Consider the following 17,549-nt stretch of genomic DNA (forward strand, 5'->3'; position numbering starts at 1 on the left):
GTCGCGGAGAGTTTTGCCTCTCCCTAGGTGAAAAGAGAGAGCTTAAAAAAGAAGAAGAGAAGAAGACACACGTGGAGGATGCCCATTGCAGGAAGCAGACAGCATAAGAGACATAGGGCCCCACGCTTTCGAAGAGAAAAGGTGCCCACCCCAAGACCAGACCACGGGTGTTCCCTTCTTTCTTTGTCTCATCAATTGGTCCATTCCAGTTAAGGAATTATTTGGTAAGAGCAATGATGTTGGGTGGTGTGTGGTTAAAGAACAAGCCTATCCCTGGCGCCAAACCAAACAAGGCCTATCTCCTGCAACCTTTTTCTTTTAGAGAAAATGAAAAACACAACGGCAGAATACAAAATAACATTTACCGTTTGTTGGGAGTACTAGTACCGATCAATCCATCTAATGATAGTAAATTATAACAAGTCTCGTCTATGGATACAAAAGCTTGCTACCCTTCACCCTTCTTCTTTTTGTATGCTTCCTTCCTGCTCATCATACACAATCCATCCAGATAATCCGGGAGGGGGATGGGCCAATCCTCTTCTTCATGCTCGTGCAATAATGGCCATGAGATTTACAGGCCTGTTATCATTGGAAAAAACAGCGGTGATGTTGTTGGGGACGACGACTTGACCCTGAGTCTTCCTGACGAGTGCCTGGGCAGTGTGTTTGGGAAGCTGGGTTGCCTTGACAGGAACTCTTGCTCTCTGGTTTGCAAGAGATGGAAATGTGTGGATTCGAAGTCAAGAAACCGCCTTGTCTTGCTTGCTCGTTCCGAGTTGTCTCCATGCCTCCCTTCCTTGCTCTCTCGCTTCAACACCGTCTCCGTTCTGTCTCTCAAGTGCTCCCGCAAGCTCTTCAGCATAGACGATGCTGCCCTCTCTCGGATTCCCATCTTTCTCCCATTTCTCAAGAAGCTCAAACTCAAGGGCTGCATCCATATTTCTGACGATGGGCTGCATGCTTTCTCACTCCACCATCCCCCTCTCCTCACAAAACTGTCCTTTGCGTCCTGTGGTTTTGGTGCCAAAGGCCTCAACTCCCTTCTCTCTAATTGCCCTTCTCTCCAGGATCTCACCCTCAAGCGCCTAAGAAAGCTGGATGCCACTAGCAGTACCCCTGCATCGTCATTGTGGCCTGGAGCTTTGAATGTCGATGGTGGTGATGTTGGTGATGATCATCATAATAATATTAATGCTGTTGTTGCTGGAGATGCCAACAAGAAGGAGAAGGATGTTCACAATTACTACTACAAGAGGAGCCTGAGGCTAGAGCGGCTGTGCCTCAAAGATCTTCACAATGCTCGCCTTTTCATCCCTCTAATTCTCTCAGCTTCTGCTTCCATCAAAACCCTCATTGTTTGCAGGAGCTCCGGTAACTGGGACAGAGTCCTCGAGACTAGTCTCCATGGAAAAACCACTTCCATTTCTGAGATCCAGATGGAAAACGTCCAGATGGGCGATGCAGGCCTCTTGGCCATATCCTCTTCTTGCCCTGACCTCCAGCTTCTATACCTCAGCCGCACCACTGATTGTACTGACGATGGGTTATCCGCAATTGCAAATTCTTGCAGGAAGCTTAGGAAGCTACATATCGATGCATGGAGCAGGTTCGGAAGCAGGACTATTGGTGATGAGGGGGTGTTTTCCATAGCCAACAAATGTTCCCAACTGCAGGAGGTGGTGCTTATGGGCATTCCAATAGCTATCCCATCTCTGAATGCCCTGGCTTCCAACTGCCCCGGACTTGAGCGGATGGCCCTCTGTAACACCGATTCTGTTCAGGATTCGGAAATGGCATTTATTGCTGCCAAGTTCCTGGCCTTGAAGAAGCTATGCATCAAGAACTGCCCCAATGTCTCAAAGTCAGGGATCGAAGCTGTTGGGCGCGGTTGCCCCAATTTGGTGAAGTTGAAGGTGAAGAGGTGCAAAGGGGTCACTCAGGCAATGGTGTCCAGATTGAGGTTCCAGAGGAGTTCGTTGGTGGTATCATTGGATGCAGGGTCAATGCTGTTTGATAGTGGAGGAATTTCATTACTAGCATCAGCAGTAAATGAAGAAGAGCAAGGAACCGCGACTGCAATGACAAACACTAATAGTAGCAGGAGCGCAGCAGCAGCAGCAGCAGCAGCAGCAACAGTAGCAGCAACTCATGTTATCTGCAGCAGCAGGGGTGCTCTCTTGCTCAGGTCTAAATTCGAAAGCGCTCTTCAACTTGGTAGGAGGAGGAGGCCAACTGAAGATAATGCTAGTTGATATTCGCCATCATCATCGATCCCAAGCTGCACCGCCACGGCGCCACCATCACCTACTAATACTTGTTAGCTAGGTTTCCAATATAAAATATTGCTAGCTAATGGCACATCATCAATATTGCTTCCTTGTTCTTGGTGTATTTTCGCTTCTCTTTCCTTTCCCTTTTCCGAGGAGTGACTACCTCGGATTGCATCTTTCAGGTTTGCTTGTGTTGTTTTATTTTTCCCCTTCTGATTCTTTTATTCGAGAGTTCGCTGATATATTTATGTAATTTTCTGTTTTGTGCTGTTACATGAATCTTCCAAAAGGAGAGGATTTTCTTTGAAGATAGAGTTTCCATGGAGGGAAACGTGAAACAATCATCAGTCTGACCATACTAGTTGCTACGGTAATTAATTTGAGAAGACAAGGAAGGTGGCAGCAAGACACAATGATTGCAAATAATCCTTAATTAGGAATAATCAAAATAGGAGTGTGATTTCTTCATTTACTGGAGATTTCTCTTTCAGAAGTTGATACCGCGCTTGCTCTTCTTCAACCAACACGTTCTTGGTAGCATCTACCCAAATTATCCTTTTTTAGGCAACATATCGGATAAAAAATTTATTTCAAGTTAATTTTGCATGCAAGGGAAGAAGGCGCTGACACGAAATTTGTTAGTTGTGAAATGGAAAAATGATGTATATTTTTCATATAATGAATTGAACAGAAAAAATATATTAACTGATAAATTATATAAAAAAATTATGAATGCTAATTAAATATTAAGATAATTTTTTTAAAAAATTTTAATAGTAAAAATTATTATGAAATTATAAAAATCATAAAAAATGTTTATTACTATAAAGAAATAGTTAAAACTAAAAACTTTAAAAACAGGAGAGATGATATATTTAAGGGGTAGTATGAAAAAAATAAAAGAAAAATTAATTCATGAAAATCATATAAAAAATAATATTCTTATTGAATTCATGTGCTTTATTAGACTTATATGTAATTATTAAAGAAGTCATTAAAGATATAACCATAAAAAAACATCAAGTTTTGTTCTAAAAGCATGATATACTCTGATAATTTATTAAATAGCAATGTAAATAGGGATCTATTTAAAAAAAAAAACAAAAAAATGCTTTTGTGGGCCAAAGAGGCAAGACATGTTGCGAGTGGTCTCTAAAGATGAAAGCTTAGGCACGTTTAGAGCATCTCTAATAAAAAATACTATTTTAAAGAACTAAATTAATAAAATAACATTTTAAATAGTATAAAATTAGCTTCTTTTATCATATATATACTCCAATGAAAAAAACTATTTAAAAAACTAAATTGTATTGGAGTGGAATAAATAAATGTTTTATTTTTTTTAATGATTTTGATGTTATTTTTTTCCACTTGACTATATTTAATTGGTTTATTTTTTTTGTTGGCTCCACTTTGTTGGATTTGACTTTTTTAAAAGATATATAGGAATAATATTTGTGAGAGAGAAAAGTTATTTTAGTATTTTGTTTAGCTATCCCCTTTAAGCATGAAAAACAAGTAAAGAAAAGCCAAGATATTACTTTTTTTATTTTTTACTCTCCATTTAGCTTTTGCATTGGAGTTGCTCTTAGGCTTGGACTACGCTCGTATGCTTAAGACAATCAGTCAAGTGAGTGGATAATATGTCCTTAGGGTATAATAATAATAATAATAATTTCAGCAATCTCAAGTAGCTGAAAAATTAAGACTAACTTTAGTACATTCAAATTTTAATTTTTAACTTGTTTTTCACATGAAAATACTGTCTAAAACATTTTTAAAATCTTAATAAGCCCGATCTCAATTCAAACACTCCCTCTAATCACTCTAAAAATAAGAAATCAAATTGAAAAAAAAAACCCACATTATAGGCCTTGATCTGTATTTTTTTTGGAATGTTTGAAGGGTAATATTATATCTATTAAACTACCATCTATAAAATGAACCATTAACACCAAAATTTATCTTTTTGTGGTCAGAATGTAGCTCTCTCTTTTATTTTTTGGCGACTTTCTCTCTCTTCCTCAATATTCAGGGATTGGAATATAAAAGAAATTAAGTTTAGAGTCAATGTATAATAACATAAAACAACAAGGACAACGTCTAGTTTAGCCAAAACTTCAAGGATTAAAATGAAATTTTCCATACCCTTTGAATAGTAAAAACAAAAAAAGGGATCTTTTTTTTATGCTTGTTCTTGTCCATATTGTTTGAGTTTTTTAAACTATAATATAAAATTCTATTTGGTAAAATCAATCTATAATTTAATGTTAGAATAATTTATGACAACTCTGATGTAAAAGAGTATGCAAATTAAAACAATTCCTAAAATGTAAAATTTTGTCAACATAACATGGAGGGGTAAAATTAAAAATAAATAAAGTTTGATTACTTTAATTCAAAGGATGAAAAAAAGTGGACCACTATGGATTGCATAGTGCAATCCATAGTGAAACCATGAGAGATTGCACATTGATCTTTACAGGGTAACCCTAACCTCTTTTATTATAGAACTAATTTTATGATCACGCTACGTTACATATAATATTTCAAGTTAATTTTTAATATAAGAAAAGCAATTGTTGTCTTACAAATTTATTTTTTAGTGTCATGATTTTTTTAATTAAGAAATAGAAAAATATTGCTTACACTTAATAGAATAAATTGAGAAAGTGTAGGTGTAATAATTGTCTTTTTGAGTATCATGATTTTTTTAATTGAGAAATAAAAAGATGTTGTTTACACTTAATAAAATAAATAAAATATATATGAACTAATAAATCAAGAAAAGTTGTTATTGTTAATTAAATATCAAAGCGGAAAACTGATTTTCCTAGTAAAAATAAAAGATAGATATATGTAACTTGGTTGTTAAGAATAAATGATTTTCATTTTCATAAAGGAATCATATAAATATAATTTATGTATATAACGTATATAAAAAAAATTTAAAGGAAAAGTACAATAATCCCTTTGAAAAACTTTAAAAAGTAATCAAAAAATTAATTATTATTTTAAAAAGGTGAACTAAGAAATTTAAAAAATAAAAGAGATGATATTAGTTAAAAATAAACTAAAAAGAAAAGATAGCCAATATTAATTAAAATTTAAATAAAAAATAATAATAAAAGTAAAAAAAATTACCAAGCGTACGTGTCTGGCGAGGCATGAGAAAGACTAAGTGCGCTTGCTAATTAGTTTTTTTGAAGCGTCATCCCCTCACCATGTAAAAAAGCAAATGGCTACCTTAAGAGGTGTACCTTAATTGGACAGGCCCTAGGTTTGCTCTTTAAAGGTCACCGATTTGAATCCCACAAACCTTAGAGCCTTTGGAGGTTTACATGATAGTTAACTCCAGGACCCGTGAGATTAGTCGATGTGCGTGTAAACTAACTCGGACATCCATGTTAAACAAAAAAAGAAGAAGCAAATGGCATGTTTGTTTGCTCATCTATTATGGAAAATGATATTTTTTTTTTTGTTTTGGTAGATGACTTATCATGTACTGGACAAAATTTTGATCATCTTTAGTTAACAAAAAATTAACTTCATGTTTTTTGTCCTCAAAAATCAAATTTTCAACTTATTTTCAAATGAAAACACTATAAAAACTTCAATAAACTCATTTTCAATCTAAAACACCCTCTAATAACTATAAAATGAAAAATTAAGTGAATTAAAAAATGCTTACAAATTGGATATGCTTTTTCAGCATGGTTGGAGGGCAACACCATCTCCATTAAACTCTTATCAAATATATAAAAATATTGACATGAAAAGTGGTATTTTCAAGGTCGAAAAGTGGCTATTCAAGCATTTTCTCATCTTTCAACATTTAAGGATTATTACGTAAAATAAATAAAGTTTATGACTGAATTGTAAAATAACAAGGATCAAACAATATATAAACTGAAACTTCAAGGAGGAAAATGAACTTCTCCGCACCAAAATCTAAATGCCCCTTCCACCCCCTAAAGGTGATAATTATCAGAATGTTTCTTGATAAATCATATATGTAAGAGCTTGCAAATTGAAATAAATCTAAATTCATAAAAACATGCAACTATAACTTTTTTTTTAAAAAATCAATAATTAGAATGAAAAAAAGACTTAGATGCAAAAACAAAAAAAATGCAATGTTCAAATGATTAGTGTAGTCCCTAGTAAAACCATCCAAATTGTTTTATTTTATTGCATAACTAGCTATTTGACCTACGTGCTACCAGGAGTCATTTTTTTTTAAAACCCCTTCGGTATGCAAGCTATTTTCTAAAAAAAATTCAAAGTATAAATGAAAAAGATCATGCAAATATCTAATCAAATAAACCGACATATGTAAATAAATAAAAAAATCATTAACAATAACCAAAAGAGAAACTGGAGAAATGAAAAAATTAGATCATTTATGCATTTGTGTTTAATGAATCTATTTATGAAGATGAATCTGTAACAAAAATTGACATACACTTAAAATTTACTGAAAAAAATAAAATGAAAAAAATTTCATTCAAGGCTACACATTAAAAATATTGTAAAAAAATAAATGTTTTTATTTTTAAAAATAAGTTTAATATATATATATATATATATATATATATATATATATATAATTATAGATGAATCACACCAACCTTGTAAAAAAAAAAACTAAACACACTTAATATAATTAAAAAGATCATTATTTCAAAACGCTAAATAAACCAAGAAAATCATAGAAAATGAGTATTAATCAGAACATAAATGCAAAAAATATTTTTAAAAAACATATAAAAAGCAATAAATTTTTTTAAAAGTAAAGAGCGAGATCAGGATTTGTAGGTAAGCAAGGCCTAGGACCTAGCCCACAAAGAAAAGGCCTACACGTGGGCCTTAATTTTTTTATAAAGATAATGGGGCGGATAACACATTGTGCGCTCCATTCTTTGCTAAAAAATAGACGGTGCGTCATTTATTATTGTCAAGAATCCAGCCACTGTGATAGCTAGAAAAACATGAATCTTGTATTTTCAATTCAAAAACTTTTTTTAAATCTATTTTTGACCTAAACACCTAGGGAACAACTTTGAAACCTTATTTAATCAATCTATGGTCTCCAAAAGCTAAAAAAAACCACTCTGAAACCCAAAATCATCTAAAACTCAAAAAGCCGGAATCCAACTATCCCTATCTATCCTCTACTAGCAATTGTCTTGCGAGTTGCAATGTCACCCAAGTCTTGACGTGATGAAATGAAGTTAGGGGTAAATTTTATAAACTCCATTAATTACAAGTAGAACTAAGCGATATTATAAAAACTTTTAAAAATTTAGGGTGAAAACAATATTTATATAAACAATCAACCACATAAAAAATTTTATTCTCAAGTCCTCTAGCTTTCTATTTAACAATTGTAGTTCAGTTTTGTAAAAGTAATACTTGGTAAATGATAAAATAATATTTGAAATTATAAACATGCGAGACAATATGAGATAAAAGAAAAAAAAACTTCTAAAAAGTTAGGGTGAAAACAATATTTATATAAATAATCAACCACATGAAAAAAAATTATTCTCAAGTCCTTTGGCTTTCTATTACAATCGTAGTTCAGTTTTGTAAAATTAATGCTCGGTAAACAATGAAATAATATTTGAAATTATAAATATAAGAGACAATATGAGATAAAAGAAATATTAAAAAAACAATGAAAACACAATACAGGATAAAAACACAATCCATTGGAGGTTGCAATAGTTACTTACAATGTCTTTTTTTTTTCTTTAATTTTTTTGTCACTTGGTTTTTCTTATTTTCAATTTAATTATTTTATATTAAGTTCAATTGGTTTTATGTTTGATGTTTTATTGCGGTTGATTTTATATAAGGCTATCACAATATTAAGAATAAGCTTCGACATTAAATTAATGTTTAATTTAGCATAATAAAATTTAATTTTATTGATTCAAACTAATTAAAAATTTAAAGATTTAATTTTAAACAACCCTCCCTCCGGGCCAAGAAATAGCTTCTTTATCTTAATTTTTAATTAAAATCAATATATTTATTATCTTTTATTAATACATATAATTTTAATTTATTTTATTAAGTACGTGCATAAAATTTTCCGTTTGCAGTCAATTTTTTTTATGATAAAAAAAGGTTAACAACGTTAGCCTTTTTTTGTTGTTTTTTTTTTTTTTTTTACGGTGAGAAGAAAAAAGCTCCATCGAGAAACTAGTATAAAACAAATTAAGTTATGGATAAGTCTTTTTTATCCTCCTCTACACCATGGTGTTTATAAATAATATATTGTTCTTTGTCAATAACTTGTTCGATGTTCCACTCGTTTTTCAATCAAGTCCTTATAATGTCACCTTTCACAAGCAAAACTATATATTAATTCTATTTGATTTTGTTGCATCAAGTCGCTTTCTATATTGTGAAGATTGCTTTCCATCGACAACACCATGGTGTTTATAAATTAGATGAAAATTATTTTTAATGTATTTTTAATTTAAAAATATATAAAAATAATTTTTTTTTAAAAATTATTTTTAACATTAACACATCTATCTGAAAATATAAAAAAAATTTAATTTTAAACAATTATTTTTAAAAAAATTATGAAATATGAGTTATATCGCAACTTATAATCACGCTAACTCTTATGTGGTGATATAATTTAAACAATCAAATACTAATAAAAATACTAAAAATTAAAAATTAAATACATACAAAATAATTAAAAATATAGCCACTATTTAAACAATAATAAATAAAAAAATAAAAAAATCAGAGAGGAAATATATTAATTTAAATAAAAATTAAAAGAATTATTTTAAAAATCACATAAAAAAACATGATTTAAAAAAAACCGAAATTAGAAAACAAAAAAAAAGAAAGAAAGAAAGAAGAAAGACAACTGAAAAACAAAACAAAAATCAAAATGAAAAGTTAATATCGGTCATCGTGATGGGAAGGTTCCAGGAAAGACGACAAGAACGATTTTTTTTTTCTTAGAATCTATGACGGTGGAGTCCACCCGCTAAAATTGTCAAACCTCTTTGTATCATAAAAAAATAAAATAAAATAAGAATATTCTACTCTTGATTTCTTTTTTTTCTTTTTTTTTTAAATAATAGACCTTATCCTAATTTTAAAATTCAATCAGGAGTTATTCTTGAACACAAGTTAGGTTACAAGTGGAGCTAACACGTCAAGTGGAGTTGAATATTCTGATTTTAAAATTATTATTATAATTTTGAAATTTAATTTAAATATTTATCCTAAACAAAACCCAAGTTATAAGTTATAAGTGGAGCTAACAGTGAATTTGAATTCAAAGTTATCCAAAACAAGATTCAAATTATAGGCAGAGAGAGGGTTAATCCGTCAAGTTAATCTTAGTTTTTTTAATATATTTATTATAATATTATTAATAAGTAAAATATATAATTATTTTTTTTCAACATCGTTGTCAAATATAATTTTATTATTTTTTTTAATTTTTTTATCGTGTCTATCTCTTTTGTACAGTAACAATATCTAGAACACAAAAATATATGTTTTTTGTTTTGTTTTTAACCATTCCTCAAAGGACACCCGTAGACGAGAACTGTTCTGTCGTTGCTGTGGCTAGATGAATAGAAATTGAGAAAATTCCACATCCGAAACCGCGTGCGCCACGCCGTCCCTCGCGGCTCGCATCAATTTATATACCAAGGGTGGTTGGAGCTCGGGGGTACCAATTCAGATACAACATAGTTTGAGGATTAAGATGTAAACAGGCCTAGAAATCAGAAGGTGTGAATGAAAGGAAAAGTGTGTGGAGATGATTCATTAGCTGTCTTTCTTTGACTGACTGATGATGGTGTTACATGTGTCTGCTCTGTGACGAGGAGTCTCCCCCCCCCCCCCCTAATTTGTAAATTATTAATAATAATATTATTGATGAGAGAGGAGAAAATGTTACAAGAGTTGAGTTTGAGCTTGTTTGACGGCCGCGTCATTGAAGAAAGAAACAGAGGTTTTTTCATTTGGTAAACGCAACGCAAGCTCCTGCCTCGCAGAAGACTCAGAACAAGAACACGAGGAGATAATCATTCCTGTCTTTTCTTCCTTCTTATCTCTCAGAGCTGACCCGGGGATTAGCAAACAGTCGCTGCGTCCAAGTCATCATCACAATTTCATGTATCTAGACAACAACCCCAGCACCAGAACCGGCCTAGTATTTGATTAGATTTGGTTGGTTGGACAAGAATTTCAGCCCCAATCACTCCCTTTTCTTTGATTTGATTTGATTTTACTACATATACATATATGCGCGCGGTATCTGTATCTATCAAGAAACGCTAATATTAGTAAGAGGAGGGGGAGGGGGAGGAGGACCATATTATATCATCTGTTTTGAGATAGAAAGGCAGAGGCACAGACAAGTATAAGTACGATGAGTAGAGAATCAGTTGCCGCAGCAAGTGCTTCTCAGTCTCACACCTCCACCTCCGTCTTTCACAAGTTAAAGGTATCATCTAGCTTTAAACTCTCTCTCGCATGTATTTTTTTTAAAATCCCAGATGCTGCACCCTCTTCTTTAATCACTCTTGTCTTTCTTGTAACCATCTTGGATTTGATTTATTTTTTTATTAATTCAACGAACCCAACTATTTATGATGGATGATATGGATCGAGTTCCTTCCAAAAAGCTTCTTTCTTTTCTTTCCTTTTTCTTAAAAGAATATCTCTTATCAGCTGTTTACATATGATTTCAATTCCACAGTGAATATTATTTGGCTTCTGTGGGATGGGATCGGATGGAATGGGAAAAAAGAAACATTTTGACCCGTCAATTGATTAATTGATTGATTGCAGTGTGGTGCCTGTCTCAGTTCTTCATCTTCTTCAGACTGTTCTGGTAAAGGCAAAAGTAAATCTTCCACTAAGAAATTGTCCCATGGCTTCCACCTGGTCGAGGGCAAGTCTGGTCATGACATGGAGGACTACCACGTCGCTGAATACAGGAAAAAGAAGAATCACGAGCTTGGTTTATTTGCCATCTTCGATGGTCATCTTGGCGATCGTGTCCCTAGTTATTTGAAAGATAACCTTTTCAACAACATACTTGACGAGGTCCTTCCATCCATCCTATCTCTGTTGTTGTTGTTATTGTTTTTGTTGTTACGATTCCTTTCACTCTCTTATTTACCTGTGAATTGCGATGATGCTTGCAGCCCAATTTCTGGAAAGATCCCACCACTGCCATTAAGAATGCTTATCGCTCCACTGATAATTTTATTTTGGAGAACGCAATGCAATTAGGACCTGGTGGCTCCACCGCTGTCACTGCAATTTTTATCGACGGCAAAGACCTATGGATTGCAAATGTTGGTGACTCTAGAGCTGTTGTTTGTGAAGGAGGCTGTGCTAATCAACTTACAGTGGACCATGAACCACACACTGAAAGAAAAAAGATTGAGAAGAAGGGTGGCTTTGTCACAGCCCTTCCTGGTAACAATCACCGTTTTTTATCACTTTCAAGACTCTTTTTTTCTTTTGGGGGAACATTTTGCCGACTGTGTTTGCTACTATAATGCACATAATTAATTGGGCTGTCATTTCCGTTGTATAAACTTATTGCACCACTCTAATCTCATTACAAGATGGCTTGGTTGCAGTTATTCTTTTTACTTAATAAACTAATAATTTCTCCAGGTGATGTACCTAGAGTCAATGGCCAACTTGCAGTTGCACGAGCTTTTGGGGATCATAGCCTTAAAGCGCATTTAAGTTCAGAGCCTGATGTAAGACATGTACCTATAGAATCAAATATGGAGTTTTTTATCTTAGCAAGCGACGGATTGTGGAAGGTCAGTCATTATAATATATCTATAACTTCTAGTTTTTGAATCTGTGCATCATCATGCAATCTATTCCATGGTGTTTGTTTTTTTTGTTGTTTTTTTTCCAACCATGTATGAAATGATCCTACTTATCGAGACACTTGTTGTCATGTTGATACCAGACTACATTTAGTTGGTGGCGGACCTAGGAACTTAAGACTGTCGGTGTGTTAACCCAAAATATTATCTTCTATCAGCAGATGAATTAAATTTATGTGATTGACATGGAAATTAATTGATTTATATGAAGGATTAGCTGACAAAAGGATGGGTTGAATAAGTAAACAGAAAACAATGATGAGGTACATAGTGGAATTATGGAATCAGGGATCTTAGATGATATTCAATTTAGTAAATCCATTTTCATAGTATGCATCCTTGTGATATCACCTGGATATACTTATTTAAGAACAGTTGACAATTTTAAGAAACTTATCATGAAGTTTTTACCATGTCTCCTGGCCATTTCAGCATGTTTTTGGAATTTCTTCCAACATGTTAAGGGGTGGGATTGATTTTAATTTGTAGTTAGGTTGCTTTGATTATAGTATGTCAAATTTCCAAGGAGGATTTGATTATCTTTATCGATGTTGATTTATAGATTGAGGTTTAAAAATTTAGATTACAGAAGAAACTAGTTGGTAAAAAAGAAAAAAAAACAAGAGATGTAATATCTTAGAGAAGGGGGCAGTTAAAACTACTCGGGCAATTTACATTTTGGAGGCGATGTTTGATGGATTTTAGTTTACTCTGCAGTGTAAATGACATAATTTTCCAGAAAATTTGAATAAAGAGAACTTGTTTTGGGCCCAGGATGGATCAGATGCTTGTCCCACCCTTAACTGTTTCCTAATTAATTCTTACTTCTTAAATAATCAGATCATGCATATTACTTAGGAGTTTGTGATGGTTGAGTTTCCAATTATTTTTTGATAAGTAGCTCTCCTAGCCCAGCATGAATGTAACTGACATGGTAGTGATAACAGGACCACTGTTTAGCAGATAGGAAGCCTTGAGCTAGGTAAAGTCATTTGGGGAATTTAACCAAGAACTATACTTTGCCAATATGGGAGCGATTCTTGGTGAGCATTGTTAAAACTGTCCATGTAATGGTGTTGGTGTTTTAGCTTGGTAACTTAACAAAAGAACTATCAAAGTTCTTGCTTTCCTTTCTTTTCCCACATTCCTTTCTCGTCCTTTAAGCTCGAATTACTCTCCCTGGCCAAATAATTGACGTTTCAAACCTTAATTTGGTTTTAAGACATTTGTTACAAGAAACAAATAAAAAGATTTGAGGTTTGAGGGATGTAGGATTAAACAAATAATCTGCTGCTAGAAACAAAGAAAAAATGGGACTTCAGTTGGGTCACACCTAGAACCCTTTCAAATGACATGGCTCACCATTAGAATTTGAATATCAAAAACTGATAACTGCTGCATCACACGTCAGAAAATATTGGTATATTCACCAGTAATTGTCAACTTCTATTTTTTCATGCACCTGCAGAAAATAATATGTGCAACAATGTTCAATAGGCTTTCATCATTGTTGAGTATTTGAAGTCATTCCTTAATTCATATTTGCTGTCTACAGTTGTATGTAAATGTGACATGTGTTGGTTATTAAGTTTATGCATTAAGCACGAACTAGAGTCCTCGAAAACAAATGTACCCTTCTGCTGAAATTCTTCAGTCCCTGATCTCCCAGTTCTTAACTGACACAAGAGCTTAACATGTATTACAAGAAACAAATGGAAATTCACATATGGTACTCAAAGTTGCAGAAAATGGCCTTTCCAAATTTTCAACAAGCTAGTACTAGGATCTTGAAGATTTAAGCCTAAAGATTACATGCTGGTGAGGAGGTAGGCTTAGGTAAAAAAATGGCCATGTCAATAAAATCAACATTTTGGGCTAGAATGGACTTGAATCCACATGTTGGTAGCTTTGTAAAAAAATCTGTCTCCTTGGATATTAAGTTGTAGCTAGCAAGTATAAAAATTTGCTCCGAGGTGTAGAGTTTCATGTTTTGTCATTTTACTTGTCGGTTTTGTACTCCAGGTGCTTAATTTTCTATTGCAGGCTTTTAATATTTGAAAAGTACTTCTTCACTTGTCAATGTTTTCTTGTCTTTTACTTGTAAGTTTCATCTATATATACATGTCACAACCCGAGAATGGCATAGAGAATTGTTGAGTTAATGAAAATCAAGTTAAGCTTGACACCTTATTTTTAGTGCTGTATCTCTTTGGTGGATTCCATTGAGACATGAGCTATCTTAAACTATAATCTCTAAGGTGGTGATTTTTCTGTATCTTTTAAATTTTGGGAGTTCAAGTCCTTGTTCATTCCTGTTAAGAGTGGTGATTTTATAGAGTTGTGATTTTTGTATCCCTAAAGGGTTGAACATACAAATATCCAGAATTCCCATTGAAATTCCATCCCCCCTTTCTGGTATCATTAACTATGATCAAGTAGGACATGATCATAGTAATTGGTGTGCTCACAAGTCACAACTTCCTTAACAGTTACACAGCAGCAGGACCCAGGTTAAACTCCACAACTGAATGTAAAAAGGCCAAGTTGTCTACATGCCAAGCTCAACCTCTACATCCTTGGCTTGTCATGAATATGAGTTGGGCATGAGCTTTGCTAAAATTAGATGAGTCAAGCTGGATCACATCAAAGCCCTATTCATTTCCGAACCCACACAAAATTGACACTGACAGTCAAGGAGCACAATGCATCAATTTGTCCTAAGATAATATTCAATGTATAGAATTGCTAGGCTGAAACTTCTGAACTAAGTTCGCTGTCGGTGCACTAGCATATGAAAGTTGCAATTCTTTCTGTCATTGGAGTTTGGAAGCATGTGCTGAACCATTGAATCACATATGTTTACTTCGTTGATTTTTGCTAGAGGCCTGAATTGCAATGAAACTGTGCATGATTACCGAATTCCCTCCATTGAGCGTACATGATACTGAATCACCTGTGCAGGTCATGAAGAATCAGGAGGCAGTTGATTTAGTGAAACCAATTAAAGATCCAAAAGCAGCAGCTAAGCGCTTGACATCTGAGGCACTGGCCAGAAAGAGTAAAGATGATATATCATGTATTGTGATCCGCTTTGGATGATGCCAGTGAGAAAGCACATCGGCAGCACCAAGCCCCGCATGCTTTGTTCACGTTATCCCTTTAAAATGGTCAGCTGATGGGGTCTGTCCGTTTGAAGCCTATGTGTTTAAGTTCTTTTGCTTTCAAAGATAATCATGTTAACGAATGGAAGTTGAGGTGGAAGTGTGATGCATTTTTTGTTTGAACTATGAAAGAGATTTACCTCGTTAATCCATGAACCACCTCCCTATACAGGGGCTGGGAGTAGTCTGTAGAGATTATTGAGCCATTAATGGGGTTAGTTATTTCGCTGGACAGACGATAGATAGAAAACAAAAGTTTAATTCTGTGTATAGAGGTTGTGGACATAAATAAATAGAGATGGACTCGATTTTCATGTAATGTATGTGTTATACTGGTTGTGGTTGCCAAGGTGCGCTAATCAAAGTGTAGGTTTTTCATTGCAGCTCCAGTTTATTTGGGATTGCTATAGTGTGAAATTATATTTTTGCTCTGGAGTTGACAAAAATAGAAGCTTTGGTTATGGGGGTGATTTGGTCTTTCTTAGAGGTCCACTAATTATTAAAAGATTGATCAGGCATGTTAGTTATTTTCAAAAAATTTGCACAGTAAAATAACAAATTTTCCTCCAAGATAAATAAATTTTAGAATTGTTGATAAGAGGATTTTTGATCTTTCAAAGCTTTAAAATAATAAAAATATTTATTTACCTCTTTAAGGTAAAAAAAATTTGAGTTGTTGACCAATTATTTTTTTGGTTTTTCATATCTTATAATAAAATAAAAATAGTTTTTACCCTTAAAAAAAACAAAAAAAAAAGATATATGTCTAGGAGTATTTGTGTTCTTTTACATTGTTTTTTTTTAATTCTCATGTTTATGGAGGGTATTCTAGTATTTTTTTATTAAAAAAAATGTTGGCATATGTTCATTACGCTTCAGCTCGTAAGTGATGCATACGACACCTTTTAATGGCCAAACCTGTCCTTTTCGCTTTATCTTTAGAAGCGTCATCGTGTCCTTTTCTTGATGATATTGCACATGGTGACAGATGATGAATGGTTTATTGTAGGTGATCATTTTTTTTTCTTTTCTCTCTTTCATAGAAAGTACACCTTTATCATTTTTTATTTAAAATTTTCAATTTCAATCCTTATATTTTTTTTATTGGTTATTTTCAATCCTGACCATTTTATAAAAGTTTTTTGTGTTTTCAATTTTAATTATAATTTTTTTATATAATTTTTTTCAATTCGGTCCTTATTCTTTTGATTTCTGATTTTTTTCTTAGCTCTTTTATTAAAGTTTTATCAATTTTATCATTCAATCAAAGTTTATTTTTTATTTTTTTTAATTTAGCCCTCATTCTTTTGATTTCGTTTTCCTTTTGTTAATTCTTTTCTTTTCAATTTAACCCTTCAATTTAAATTTTTATGATGACCTATAATTTATTTTTTTATTTTGATTTTTGCTTTCATTCCTTTAATTATATTTTTTTTTGCGTGATTGATTTTTCAGTTTTATCATTCAACGTTTGATTTGTTAGGAATTGGGTTTTGCGGTTTTTTTATTTGTAGTGCTTTCGATCTAATGATCAGTAAAGAATTTGAGAAGTTAATGTAGTAGCTATTTTTCTCATTTTCTTTTACAATTTTGTTATTTTATATATTTTTAAAAGATTGGTTTGTGGTTACCTTCAAATTTTTTTTATTTAGTTTATTTCAGTCTTATGATATAGACCATGAGTTTTTCAAGTTTTTTTTTAATAGTTTTTTTTGTGATTTTTTTTTGTATTTAATATTTAAAGAATTTTACAAGCATGAGCTTTAATTTATAAAAAATATTTGCAATATGTTTGACTTTGCATCATGATCTCCGAGCAACTTCAACATTGTAGCAAGAGTGAAAACCAATGAAAGCATTGTGCATGAACAGCCGAATTACACACTCTTTTGGTACAAGAAAGAGAACAATCACTCCGAGTTCCAAAAGAACTAGGTGAAGATCACTGAGGTTAAAACATCTCTTCTTCTTCATAGCCGAAATCACAACACGAGAATCACCTAGTATTTCCCATCAGAAGAGAAATGTCATACAAGCCTGACAGGAGGAAAAGAAGGACTCGTTCCGGCACCTAACATTCCAGTCAATCAGTTCATGCACTCAGCGTAGAGTTCTAGGAAGAGGACGTGATGATATTGGCCTGAAAAGAGGTTTACAGAGTAAGTAAGGATCATCCATACAATCAACTAAACATCCAGTGGCAA

At 32.9% G+C, this 17,549-nt stretch overlaps 2 protein-coding genes across 3 annotated transcripts; both read left to right on the plus strand.

The window, feature by feature from the left end:
- The first annotated feature begins 298 nt into the window (after nucleotides 1–298).
- LOC133688861 (F-box protein SKIP2-like) lies at nucleotides 299–2,745 on the plus strand. Its single transcript, XM_062108489.1, has 2 exons — nucleotides 299–2,455; nucleotides 2,564–2,745. The coding sequence occupies exon 1, from the start codon at nucleotides 528–530 to the stop codon at nucleotides 2,253–2,255; it is 1,728 nt and encodes a 575-aa protein (XP_061964473.1). The 5' UTR covers nucleotides 299–527; the 3' UTR covers nucleotides 2,256–2,455; nucleotides 2,564–2,745.
- A 7,101-nt stretch (nucleotides 2,746–9,846) lies between these two features.
- Nucleotides 9,847–15,664, plus strand: LOC133689606 (probable protein phosphatase 2C 44). 2 transcript variants are annotated; one of them, XR_009841324.1, is made up of 6 exons: nucleotides 9,847–10,770; nucleotides 11,118–11,375; nucleotides 11,477–11,753; nucleotides 11,958–12,112; nucleotides 13,132–13,227; nucleotides 15,146–15,199. XR_009841324.1 is itself a non-coding variant. In XM_062109531.1 (5 exons), exons 1-5 carry the CDS (start codon nucleotides 10,696–10,698, stop codon nucleotides 15,281–15,283), a joined length of 903 nt encoding a protein of 300 aa, XP_061965515.1. In that variant the 5' UTR covers nucleotides 9,850–10,695; the 3' UTR covers nucleotides 15,284–15,664. The 2 variants fall into 2 exon arrangements, 1 of the variants encoding a protein (XP_061965515.1); XM_062109531.1 differs by lacking the exon at nucleotides 13,132–13,227 and having other exon boundaries at nucleotides 9,850–10,770; nucleotides 15,146–15,664.
- Nucleotides 15,665–17,549: the final 1,885 nt, after the last annotated feature.

This window comes from Populus nigra, chromosome 3 (genome assembly GCF_951802175.1).
Source record: "Populus nigra chromosome 3, ddPopNigr1.1, whole genome shotgun sequence".
Taxonomy (NCBI): Eukaryota; Viridiplantae; Streptophyta; class Magnoliopsida; order Malpighiales; family Salicaceae; genus Populus; species Populus nigra.